This window comes from Mus caroli, unplaced genomic scaffold, assembly GCF_978045245.1.
Source record: "Mus caroli unplaced genomic scaffold, Mus_caroli_1 scaffold_19, whole genome shotgun sequence".
Lineage (NCBI taxonomy): Eukaryota > Metazoa > Chordata > Mammalia > Rodentia > Muridae > Mus > Mus caroli.
Window position 1 is genome coordinate 66,571,658 of NW_028227274.1, and position 10,332 is coordinate 66,581,989.

Sequence of the window (10,332 nt, forward strand, 5' to 3'; positions counted from 1 at the left end):
GCTAAGGCCAGCTTCACTAGATGGTGACGGGAAACACAGCAAGACTGGACTTTTTGTCTCTCACCCCTACCCCAGTACACCCCCACACTAAAGAGAAAAATGAAGCTAAAGTAAGGCCACAGGATAGTTTAACTGTGTCCGTTTCAGGTTACTACTCTTAAAGTAAGATAAACAGAGTAGAATCTAAAGAAAGTAAGGTACAAAGTTCAACTCCAAAAGATGAAGGGCATCAGCATTAGAGCCAGGCTATGTATTGCTGACAAACATAATGAACTGGCCTGAATTCTATTGTCCCTTTCGTGGCATACTTAAGTATCTGCCACACAGGGGAAGGGACCATATGAGTAGGGACTGGCTGAACTTCAGACCCAGATCTTGGTGTTTTTTTCTTCAACTATAACATGCCTTCAGCGTCCTAACATGACCTACTCAGCGCCAAATTCTACAGCTCTTAGGCTGGGGTTGGAGTTATCAGGGCACAAACAGAAGTAAAACAGAAGTGACAATCTAAAATGCCCCCTCCCTAAAGTGTAAGCAACGAAGGTGCTCACCCGTTCAACAAACACTGCATCAGGTTTTGTGGACATATTTGTTTGACAGTACTTTTTTCTTTGGGCTAATGCATACCTGTCTGTTACTGGTCAAAAGAGGTAAAGCGTACAAGCCGTGTGTCCGCACTAACCTGCCTGTTTCTCCAAGGAAACAGAATGTACATGCTGACTGAGGTCCCAGGTCACAGAGCCCTATGACTCTACACTGCCATCGCCAGGATACCAAGCAGGTAAGGACACCTGACCTGCATTCTTAAATAAATAAAGCAGCTGTGAGACAAGTTGGCCACCATAGTAAGAGTCCTAAGGAAAAAGGAATTCCAATGAGTAAAAATACACTCGTCATAGAATCTTCAATCTAGTACTCAGAAGTGCAAACATGGCGAGAGCTAACCGATGTTTATACGAACGTGCTGTTACCCTTCCTAAAATCAAATCCAGGACTAAGAAGAAACATTTAATTGGAAAAGGATGATACAGAGATGCTGTTGTTTTGTGCAGCATCTTTAATGGAATTGTCAAATGTGACAAAAAGTGTCTTTTACTCTATGTATGGATTAAAAAGGGGGAGAGATTTCATCTTGTTCAAACAAAAAGGAAGTTGGGTTTCAGCTGGAAGCCTCAGGCCCTCGGAAGTATGCTCTGTGAGAGTTTGCACACTTGACCAGGGGTTAAGCTTCACAGCCCTGCCGAGCAGACGCCCACCAGCACTCCCTGCATGTGTCCTCGGTTCAGGGACTGTTTGCTAACCTTTATATCCGGCAAAATTCAAGGGCAGAAAAGGCTGGACAAAGGGAGGCAGCCAGGAGGAGGCGGAGGCGACGCTGTGGCAGTGAGCGAGCCATTCGCTCATCTCCCGAGGTTTGCTCTTTAGAATATTTCCCAGAGGAAACAACAATGATCCCCATGGCTCACTCCCTAAGGAGCCATGCTCTGAGATTGATAGTCACTTCTTATCAAGGCCATTCATGTGAATCCTCAGAATAAGCCATGTCCCACTCTGCCCTCAAGGGTTCTGCAATCAGGGTGCATTCTTCCTGCTAAGAGGATCATTCTTATCAAAATAACCAAATAATTGCCGCGGGATACTCAGGATCCGTAATTACTGTTAGTGACTACCAATGCTGTATAAGGAAGAATACACCTTAATTTTCAAAGCTCAATCCTGGAGACACAGGAAATATCAACTTGTACTGATTGGTTAGAACGAACAAAGGACACAGACGTCACAAAGGGAAAGGAAAAAAAAAAAAAAAACCCAGAGGGAAAATCAACTCAGTGAGCCTCACTCAGCACTGACCTGTGAGAAGCTCAGAGTATAAGAGGACGGTCTCTTTAAAAGGCCAAAGTTCATGGTGAAAGAGGGATTCTGGGAAAGAAGTGTCCTGAGGCCATTCCGGTCATCAGGAAAGACATGAGGTCCAGACTTTGCTGTCCCTTGGGTATATGACTTTTCTTTCTTTCCTTCCCTTTCTTTTTTTTAATGGATACCCTACTCAATTCAAAATTGGCAAATACCATACACATGGGCCAATGGAGAGCAAGCACAGTTACTATTTGAAGAATACTTGACACCCTTCCCACTGCTTCTCCTGCCCCTGTTCTGCAAGTTTCCAACTCCAAGACCCACACATCCTCACCACAAGCTCCTGTGCTAGTCAGGCCTAAGGCCAAGGTGCCGAGGACTCTGACATCACACCTCTGCTTAAGTCAACTCAACAGTGAGTTCTTGATGCCAACAACTGAATGGTGTGCAGGAAGGGCACTTAAATAGGTCAGGGAGAACTTTTGACCATTTAAATTTGCCTTATTTTTGGTCGTATGCAGACCCAGTTTTGAAAATCTGAAACAAATATTAACAAATGAACTGTAGCTACCAAAACATTATTCCTTTAATTCTATAGCAACCTCTATTTAGAAGCCCTTTAGTAATTCAAAATTGTATGTGTATACTGCAAAAATCTCCTCTATCTCACAAGGCACAGGAAAAGGTGATTTGTGAGGTCACTCTAGCCCCTCCTGGTAGTGGATTTTTTATCCAAAGCCATTATGAAATCCTGAAGACTTGCACACGGTGCAGAGAACAGTAAAAGCAGCTCAATGTGTCTAAACCACAGCCTTCTTTTCTTCAAACACCTCTTCTGCCCAAAGTCTAAAGATGTTTAAAATTCCCAGAACCATGGTTGAAGACCACAGAACCAAGGAACTAACCCGCTCCTTCCCCTGAGCATGAGGAACGTAGCTCTTTCCTCTGTAAAGAAGATGGAGGCAGATTTACAGTGGAAAACTCAGGGGAATATACTGGAGGGCTTAGTTTTATTATTTCACTGTGGGAGGCAGCTAATCCCAACATACATCTTTCCCTTTGGTGAAATTGAATAGCACCCCATTTTGCACAAAAGGCTCTCAATAATGATGTGATATTCTAAACGGCTGGTTTTATGCTTTATTCTTCAACAGACTAAGCCTTCATTTGAACTTAATTTGCTAGGCAAATGCTTTTTGTTCATACTGAAAACATTAAATCTCAGTCAGCTCCATTTATGACATGAGTGTATCTTTCAAAGGATGGATACGCTCACCAGGCATGGCGGTCTGGGTTCCCTTGCAGCTTAGAGAAATGCAAGATCCACTTTAAATAAAATGCAGTTCAGCATATACAAAAATCTATCTATATTATACATTTTGATAATTTAAGTTGATATGTTACTGTTGTCTGCTATCAACATATTACAGGTTTGCCTATAAGCTGTTTCTTGCCTTAAAGATAATACATTGGCAACAGCATTTTTATGATGCAACTGATGTCAAATTGTAACAATGTAACTTCTCAGATCATTATAAATATTTTCATCAGATGTAAAGCACACACAAGCATTTCCTCATCTGCTCTAACTGGGGACACATGACCCAGACATAAAACTGGATGGTGATAAGGCTACAATGGACTAGGCAGAAGATATTGACTCAGGAGAAGAAAGTTGCAGTCTCATGATTGTTAGCAATGTCTTAAGAGCTCTCCAGTTACGCACTACGACAGATAAAAGGTTTTAGAAGAAAGAATTCCATGTAACACCACATGTTGGCATAGCATTCTTGGTGGCTTCAAAGGGCAGACATTCGAACACACCAGCATTTAGTACCTGACTATTTAATAAGCAGGCTCCAGTGTGCTGCCATGTTTACATTGTATTTGAACGTGTGCCGTCTGTTTGTAGCAGTTCACTCAGTGACCTCTGCCTCAGATTAATCAGGCTGCCAACAAACAAAAGAACCGACAAATTCCCTTCTGTAATTCTTCCAACCCAGAAAGACTTCAACCATAGCATTTTTACTTCAATGGTGTTTCAATATAATGACTGAGTGCCTCAAGTGTGAAGTTATTCCTCCATTTCCTAAATTTGGCTACGTTAAGCATTTGACAAAGTCTGACACAAAGCAGAGACTGAATGGGATAGCAATGTGGCATGGGCTCTGACATTCTCCTGATGCTAAGCCAAAGCCAATGCTCTCTAAAGAGGCATTTCTTGCCCCAGTGTCAAATCAAGGGCTAGACCTGAAGGAAAGACACACAAACAGAAAGACACTCTGTAATCATGGGACTTGCTTGACAGTCGCTGAATTACAAGCAGTGAGCTTTTTGCTATGTTAAAAAAAAAAAAAAAATCAAGCAGAATATTTAAGCAGTACTTTCCCCTCCCAATGAGAAACCTAAGCCACAACACTAATGGTATCTGTGACAGAAAGGCATCTCTTGTTTTGACCAGGGATAAAAGACCGGAATCCTGAAGGAGTTGAAGCAGCAGCAGGAGAGGTCTTGGAAACCAATGAACCACGCGGTGCTCCTCCCACCTGTGGTCTACGAGTACCACCCACGAGCATCCAGCTCCTCCACATTCCCTCACAGACTTTTGCTCTACCGAAATCAGCAGTGGTCTTGCAAAGCTTGATGCAGTTAAAAACAGTGAACCTGACTTGCTGATGTATGTGATGGCAACAATGAAGAGTATAAAACTTCCACGATTCTCCAAGGATTAGCTGGAGAAGACACATGTTACAAGAATGTCTGACAGTCCACTTGAGCATCCACCAAGCACAGTCAAGACTGAAAAGGAATAGGCTTTAAAAAAATGTAAGTTGACAAGCTCCAGGTAAAAACCATTTTAAAAGATCCATTTCATTACATAGCCAATATATCTTATTTATAAATGTAAGACTGATTCCTTTAACATGACCTTCTTGAAATAAGGTCTACATGGTAAGTGGTAGGGAGTGTCTCTAGTCTCTCCATCCAGAGTCTTGAATGGTGTAAGTTCATTCCCACAGGACTGGGTCCTTAGTGACTGTTCCTCTGGGAGTGGACTGCCCAGCACAGCCTTACTGCAGGGGTCAGAGAAATGAAGCAAAAAGAACGCTGATTTCTAGGACATCAACTACTGCTTATTGCTGTATCTCATAGAAATGTTGTATGCTGGGTTCATTTCCTCATCTTAAAAAAACATTGATTTTCCTCCCTATTGTTATTTAACTTAAAAAAACAAAAATTAAAAAACAAAAAAAACCCCAAAACTATCTTTGTTCTTTAACCCGCAGAGAATGAATACATTTAGGCAAGTAACCAAAAAAAGAAAAAAAAAAAATCAGAAACCTGTTCTTTGCCCAGAGTCTACAGAGGGATAAAGTGTAGGCTTTTCTGTAGTAAGGCACCCTCATTCCACTTTTTTCTTAAAGGACACTTTTCCTTTGGTTTCTTGTAACTTCTCAGTGAGTCTGTCCTTTGTCTCCTCCATTTTCTCTGTGATGAGCTCCTTCGTCTCTTCCATTCTGCCCTGCAAATACTCCTTGACAGGCGGTGGGGTTGACATGTAGCCGTGACTTCGCAAATACTTCACGGTAAAGGAGGTTCCTCCCAAGGTCACGGTGTAGCGGGCAGGCGTTGCAATCTTAAGGGAAAAGAAAAGCAAACGGATCAACATCTGATTAGGATTAAATAAAATGAAGTTGAAATTTACGTTCTTGGTAAGAATCAGCACAGACTATTGTTGGAGGTGAGTATATCACCCTATGGTGTCTTTCTAAGACAGAATACTTTTCCTGTAGACATTTTTAAATGTCTGTCCTCAGACGATAGCACTTCAGATTTCAGGGTTATCACAGACAGCTGCACTGACCCTTACTGAATGCTACTGAGCACGGGGCCAGGTCTGCCCACATGGCAAGAAGAGGGCGTGGGTCTGCTAACAGTGATACAGGCACACCTGTGTGTGCCCTAAGGTCTCTGCATGGACTGTACATCTGGGTTCAAGTGCAGTTGAAGGTCAAACAGTGGGAGGCGGCTGAGCCACAAACTTCTTTACTGTTTTTGCTCAACTCTCAAACCATCTTCCTTTTACTCTCTTTGCATGTATGTTCCCATCCCACACTACAGGCTGGAGCTGACAGCTCCCTAGGCTAGAGTCAGGCTGTACTGGCTGGTTTTGTGTGTCAACTTGACATAGGCTGGAGTTATCATACAGGAGCTTCAGAAATGCCTCCATGGGATCCAGCTGTGAGGCATTTTCTCAATGAGTGATCAAGAGTGGGAGGGCCCAGCCCATTGAGGGTGGTGCCATCCCTGGGCTGGCAGTCCTGGGTTCTATAAGAAAGCAAGCTGAGCAAGCCAGGGGAAGCAAGCCAGTAAGTAACATCCCTCCATGGCCTCTGCATCAGCTCCTGCTTCCTGACTCCCTTTGGTGATGAACAGCAATGTGGAAGGTGTAAGCTGAAAAAACCCTTTCCTCCCCAACTTGCATCTTGGTGAAGATGTTTTATGCAAGAAGAAAAAACCCTGACTAAGACACAGGCCTTCTACGTGGTACCAGGAGCTCAAGCAGGCACATAGAAGCCTTTGGAAAGCAGCAACCATGCTCCCTCATCTCTCTCACAGTTGCTCCTCCATTCCCACCGACCTGCTCTTGTAAGTTTTAATGGCTTCTGTGACACCACAGGCAGTGAACCCAGTGAACAGCCTGGGCCCACTCTAAGACAGCTCCCTTGGCCTGACTCCCGTGCACTCGGTGTCAGCTGGCTTCTCAGGCTCACTGGCCACTTCACTCTAGCTGTTCAACAAGGTCTGTAGACTCTTTTCTCTACTGTCTCACTCCCATGTTGGCCTGCCCAGGGCATGCTTTAGTGTCATCTATATGTAAGAGTTCTTCATTTCCACCCCCATACTGAGCCCCTTTCCTGAATTCTGATGCTGCGTAGCCACTACTTCCCTCACTTGCACTTGCATATCTGAATCCACATTAAAACTCAATCTGAGCAAATCCACTGACCTCAACTGTCCCGGTCAGTCCTGCTTCTTCCAAAATTTTACTCAGCACAGGGAATGGAAACTTTGTTCTTCTAGCTGCTCAGGCCAAAATGATTAGCTCTTAATGTGTTCCTTTAACATGCTATGCAGTCTTAATGATATGCATGCAAATTATTTCTTGAAAACATATTCACTGTCCTTTCCTCTGCCTCTCCTGAGAGCACTAGGGTGCTGAACATGCGAAGGCCTAGGCTTCGGTGACAAACAGCCTTCTCAGAGGCTTTTGTTTTATGTGGCCCTAATGAGAAAGGTTCTCAACACAGCAGCTGTGGTGATTTTGCTTAAAGTCACTCCATAGCTTTTCAAGCCTTGCAGATGACCCTTCTGCCTCCTGTTCATTCCGTCCATCCTGCACAGCCATCTAGCATCCAGCCCTCGGCAGTCCTGGCTGGAAACATAGCCTCCCTTGCTCCCCGCCCTGCCCCCCACCCCCATCCTGCCCCCAAAGAGATCAATCTGCTAATTGCTTAAAGCACCTCCCATCTAAATTTGCAATCTTGGGTGGGGTGAGGGGAAAGGGACAGGATGGACAAAAACACACACAAAAAAACCCCAACCCAAACTAACACCCATCAAAATACCTCTTTATATGGCTTTTCTTTCAAAATATATTAATATATTTAAAAATATTTATCTTATGTGCATGAGTCTTTTACCTGCACATATACATTTATGTGCACTGCCTGTGAGCCTGGTGCTAACTGACAGAAGTCAAAGGTGGCATTGGACCCTCCAGAACCAAAGGTACAGATGGTACAAACACTCTTAACTATACTCTCTCTTAACATTTAGTATCATTTAAAAATGCGTACATTATGTGTGTGTGTGTGTGTGTGTATTTAACCCCTCCACTTCTGCCTCTCCCACTGTCCATGCCCCCTCCCCCCCCCCAGGATACATGCTTTATGTGGGGGTTCTTGGTAGTGTTTTATTTTCTTCCCGAATTCATCGTGTAGACCAGGCTGTCCTTGGACTCAGAGAACTGTTTCACAAGTACTAGAACTAAAGGCATGGTACAGCATACCTGGCCCAACAATGTCTTCTGTAATTAGTGAATTCCTCCAGGCCCCCGGCATAGCACCTGGCATGGAGTCAGAGCTGGATGCATCTCAGTAAACTATAGGTGCATGTTAAAGGGCATTTGAGGGAGCTCTGATGTGCACCCAGCTAGCTGCCCAGTACTCTTGGAGCTCAAAGAAGGAAAGATCTCTCTGCTTTTCTACTAGAAAACACAGGACCACACTCATTTCTCATCCCACAAAGGGACATGACAGGGTGGGAGCCACAGGATTTGTAGCTTTCCAAATAAGCTAAGCACTGATGCACCCAAAACTACACCAAGGACAGCAAAACCACAAACACAGGCCCCTGAATTCCTGCAAGCTCATAAGCACTGGAGAAAACACACTTAAAACAGACAATATGAAGAGTTATTAGCACATGGGCAAGGAGTCAGAAAAATGACTGAACCGACCATCATATACCTTGATATATTATGGTTAAATTTAATCTACTGTAGCTATAAAACACTATAAATTTAATATACTCTAATGTGAGAAAAACAGAGCAATTCAGTACTGAGAAAAACTGCCTGAGATTTCAGATGACTCTAGTAAAGACGACAGGAAAAACCCACACCTGAATGACTATTAAGTCATAGTCTATGTACTTCTGAATGACTATTAAGTCATAGTCTATGTACTTTTATGCAACATACTACTACTTTCCCCAAAATGTTCATTTAGAAATAGATATCATAGGATCTTTTATTTAAAAAAATGAGATTACTATAGCTAAATTCAATGATTTACAATGAGATTTCCCTTCTATGATAAGGACGTTCAGGTGTAGAAACTATATGAACGCAACAGTGTCTACATCCTGAGAAGCTACAGGGCTGTGTAAAATGAGGACCCCAGGAAGTAAGCCTAGAGTGTGGCACACAAGACAGCTGAAGGAGGCCTTCAGAATGTCCCTTACGAAAGGGCGCACTGTCCTAGTGACACACACACACACACACACACACACACATACACACACGTTACAGTTCGCACAGCTCACCTGTTCTCTCAGTGCCTCTTCTTAAAGCTGGGCTTTATATCTGTACTCGCTGCTCATTAGAAAGACAACAGGTGACAATAGGATATTTAAATGATGAGAAAAGGAAAACCATCTCAGAACTGTGAGTTTTCCAGGTTTTCCAGGGAGTCTGCAGTCTGAGGAAACCCACCTTAAACATGGCGTAGGCTGTCAGCGCATTCCCACTTTGGGAGTTTTTCAGGATGTCTACGATACTGTCAGGTAACCCAATGACCTCCAGGAAGGGGATAACATTCACTCCTCTGCAAAGGAGACACACATTAAGTCATGATTAGGCAAACCTTTAAGAACAGTATTTTCAGAAGAGTATCTAAAACATACACTACAAATTTGGATAATGTATATTAAATTTTATTTGCCCAGGAGCTATGGCTGAGGGCTCAGGAATAGGAGGCCAGCCTGGGCTACATATCTCAAAAAACACAAAACAACACAAACCCAAATCAAACTACCACTACTACCACCACAAAATGAACAAACAAAAACCCAAAGCAAACCCAAAGCCTAGTGCGGGTTCTGCAAGGCTTCCACTTTTCGTGCCATGCATGTACTCGGGTAGCTCTGCCGCCTCTCTCCCGTGGCCCAGTCAGTCTACTCAGAGCCTGCACATGTGCATCAGAGTTAAAGCAATGGCTTGGAGTTAACCAGGAGAGCAGGGCCACAACTGATTACCTGAGCCATTTCCTCACCCAAACACCGTTCTCCTGAGAATACTCTAATTCACATTTCAGGATCTAAATTTTACCTTTCATCAATACCATTCCTACGATATTATGCAAAGAAGGAGCGATTCTGTGAGTTTAACATATTCTGAAAATATGCCTTTATGCTTATTGTCAGATTAAAAGAAAGGTAAGGAATAATTACAACAGATTCTCAGAGGAAGAGAAGGCAGAGAGAGAGCCCCCAGGAGAGTAAATCCTGGCTTCTGTAATTTTAGTTTCCTCTTTTTTTGTTATAATCCGTTATCCTAATCTTTCCTGATTGTAAGTCTAGATAAACTGAAGCAGGACAAGGAATTATGCCCACAAACTTTCAATGATCACATCTAAAAAATCTAATATACAATCTGTAAGTGAAAGAACGGCCTCAGACCACCACCATGTCCTTTCATTTCTAATCACTTTCTCTCCAGAGATGCCTTTCAGAACTGTGGATGGCGAAGGAGGTAGACATGGGTATTTTTAGATGTCCAGGAGAGCAGGGACTCAATTTGAGATTGGGATTTTTTTTCTTACGAGGAAATTCATGCTGAGTATCCTCCCTCAGGGAAGCCCCATGGGTTGAGCCACTTAGTTAAATATACAATGGTATTTTGCTTTCAGG

At 43.1% G+C, this 10,332-nt stretch overlaps 1 protein-coding gene across 1 annotated transcript in view; it reads right to left on the bottom strand.

The window, feature by feature from the left end:
• Positions 1 to 4,188: 4,188 nt before the first annotated feature.
• The window catches only part of Mims1 (mitochondrial inner membrane scaffold 1), a 35,030-nt gene continuing 28,886 nt past the window's right edge, over positions 4,189 to 10,332 (bottom strand). Inside the window, exons 3-4 of the mRNA XM_021150246.3 lie at positions 9,137 to 9,248; positions 4,189 to 5,494 (exon numbers count right to left, since the gene is read on the bottom strand). Of these exons, the coding sequence (XP_021005905.1) occupies positions 5,261 to 5,494; positions 9,137 to 9,248 (346 nt within the window). The 3' untranslated portion in view covers positions 4,189 to 5,260. The remainder of the gene's footprint in view (positions 5,495 to 9,136; positions 9,249 to 10,332) is intronic.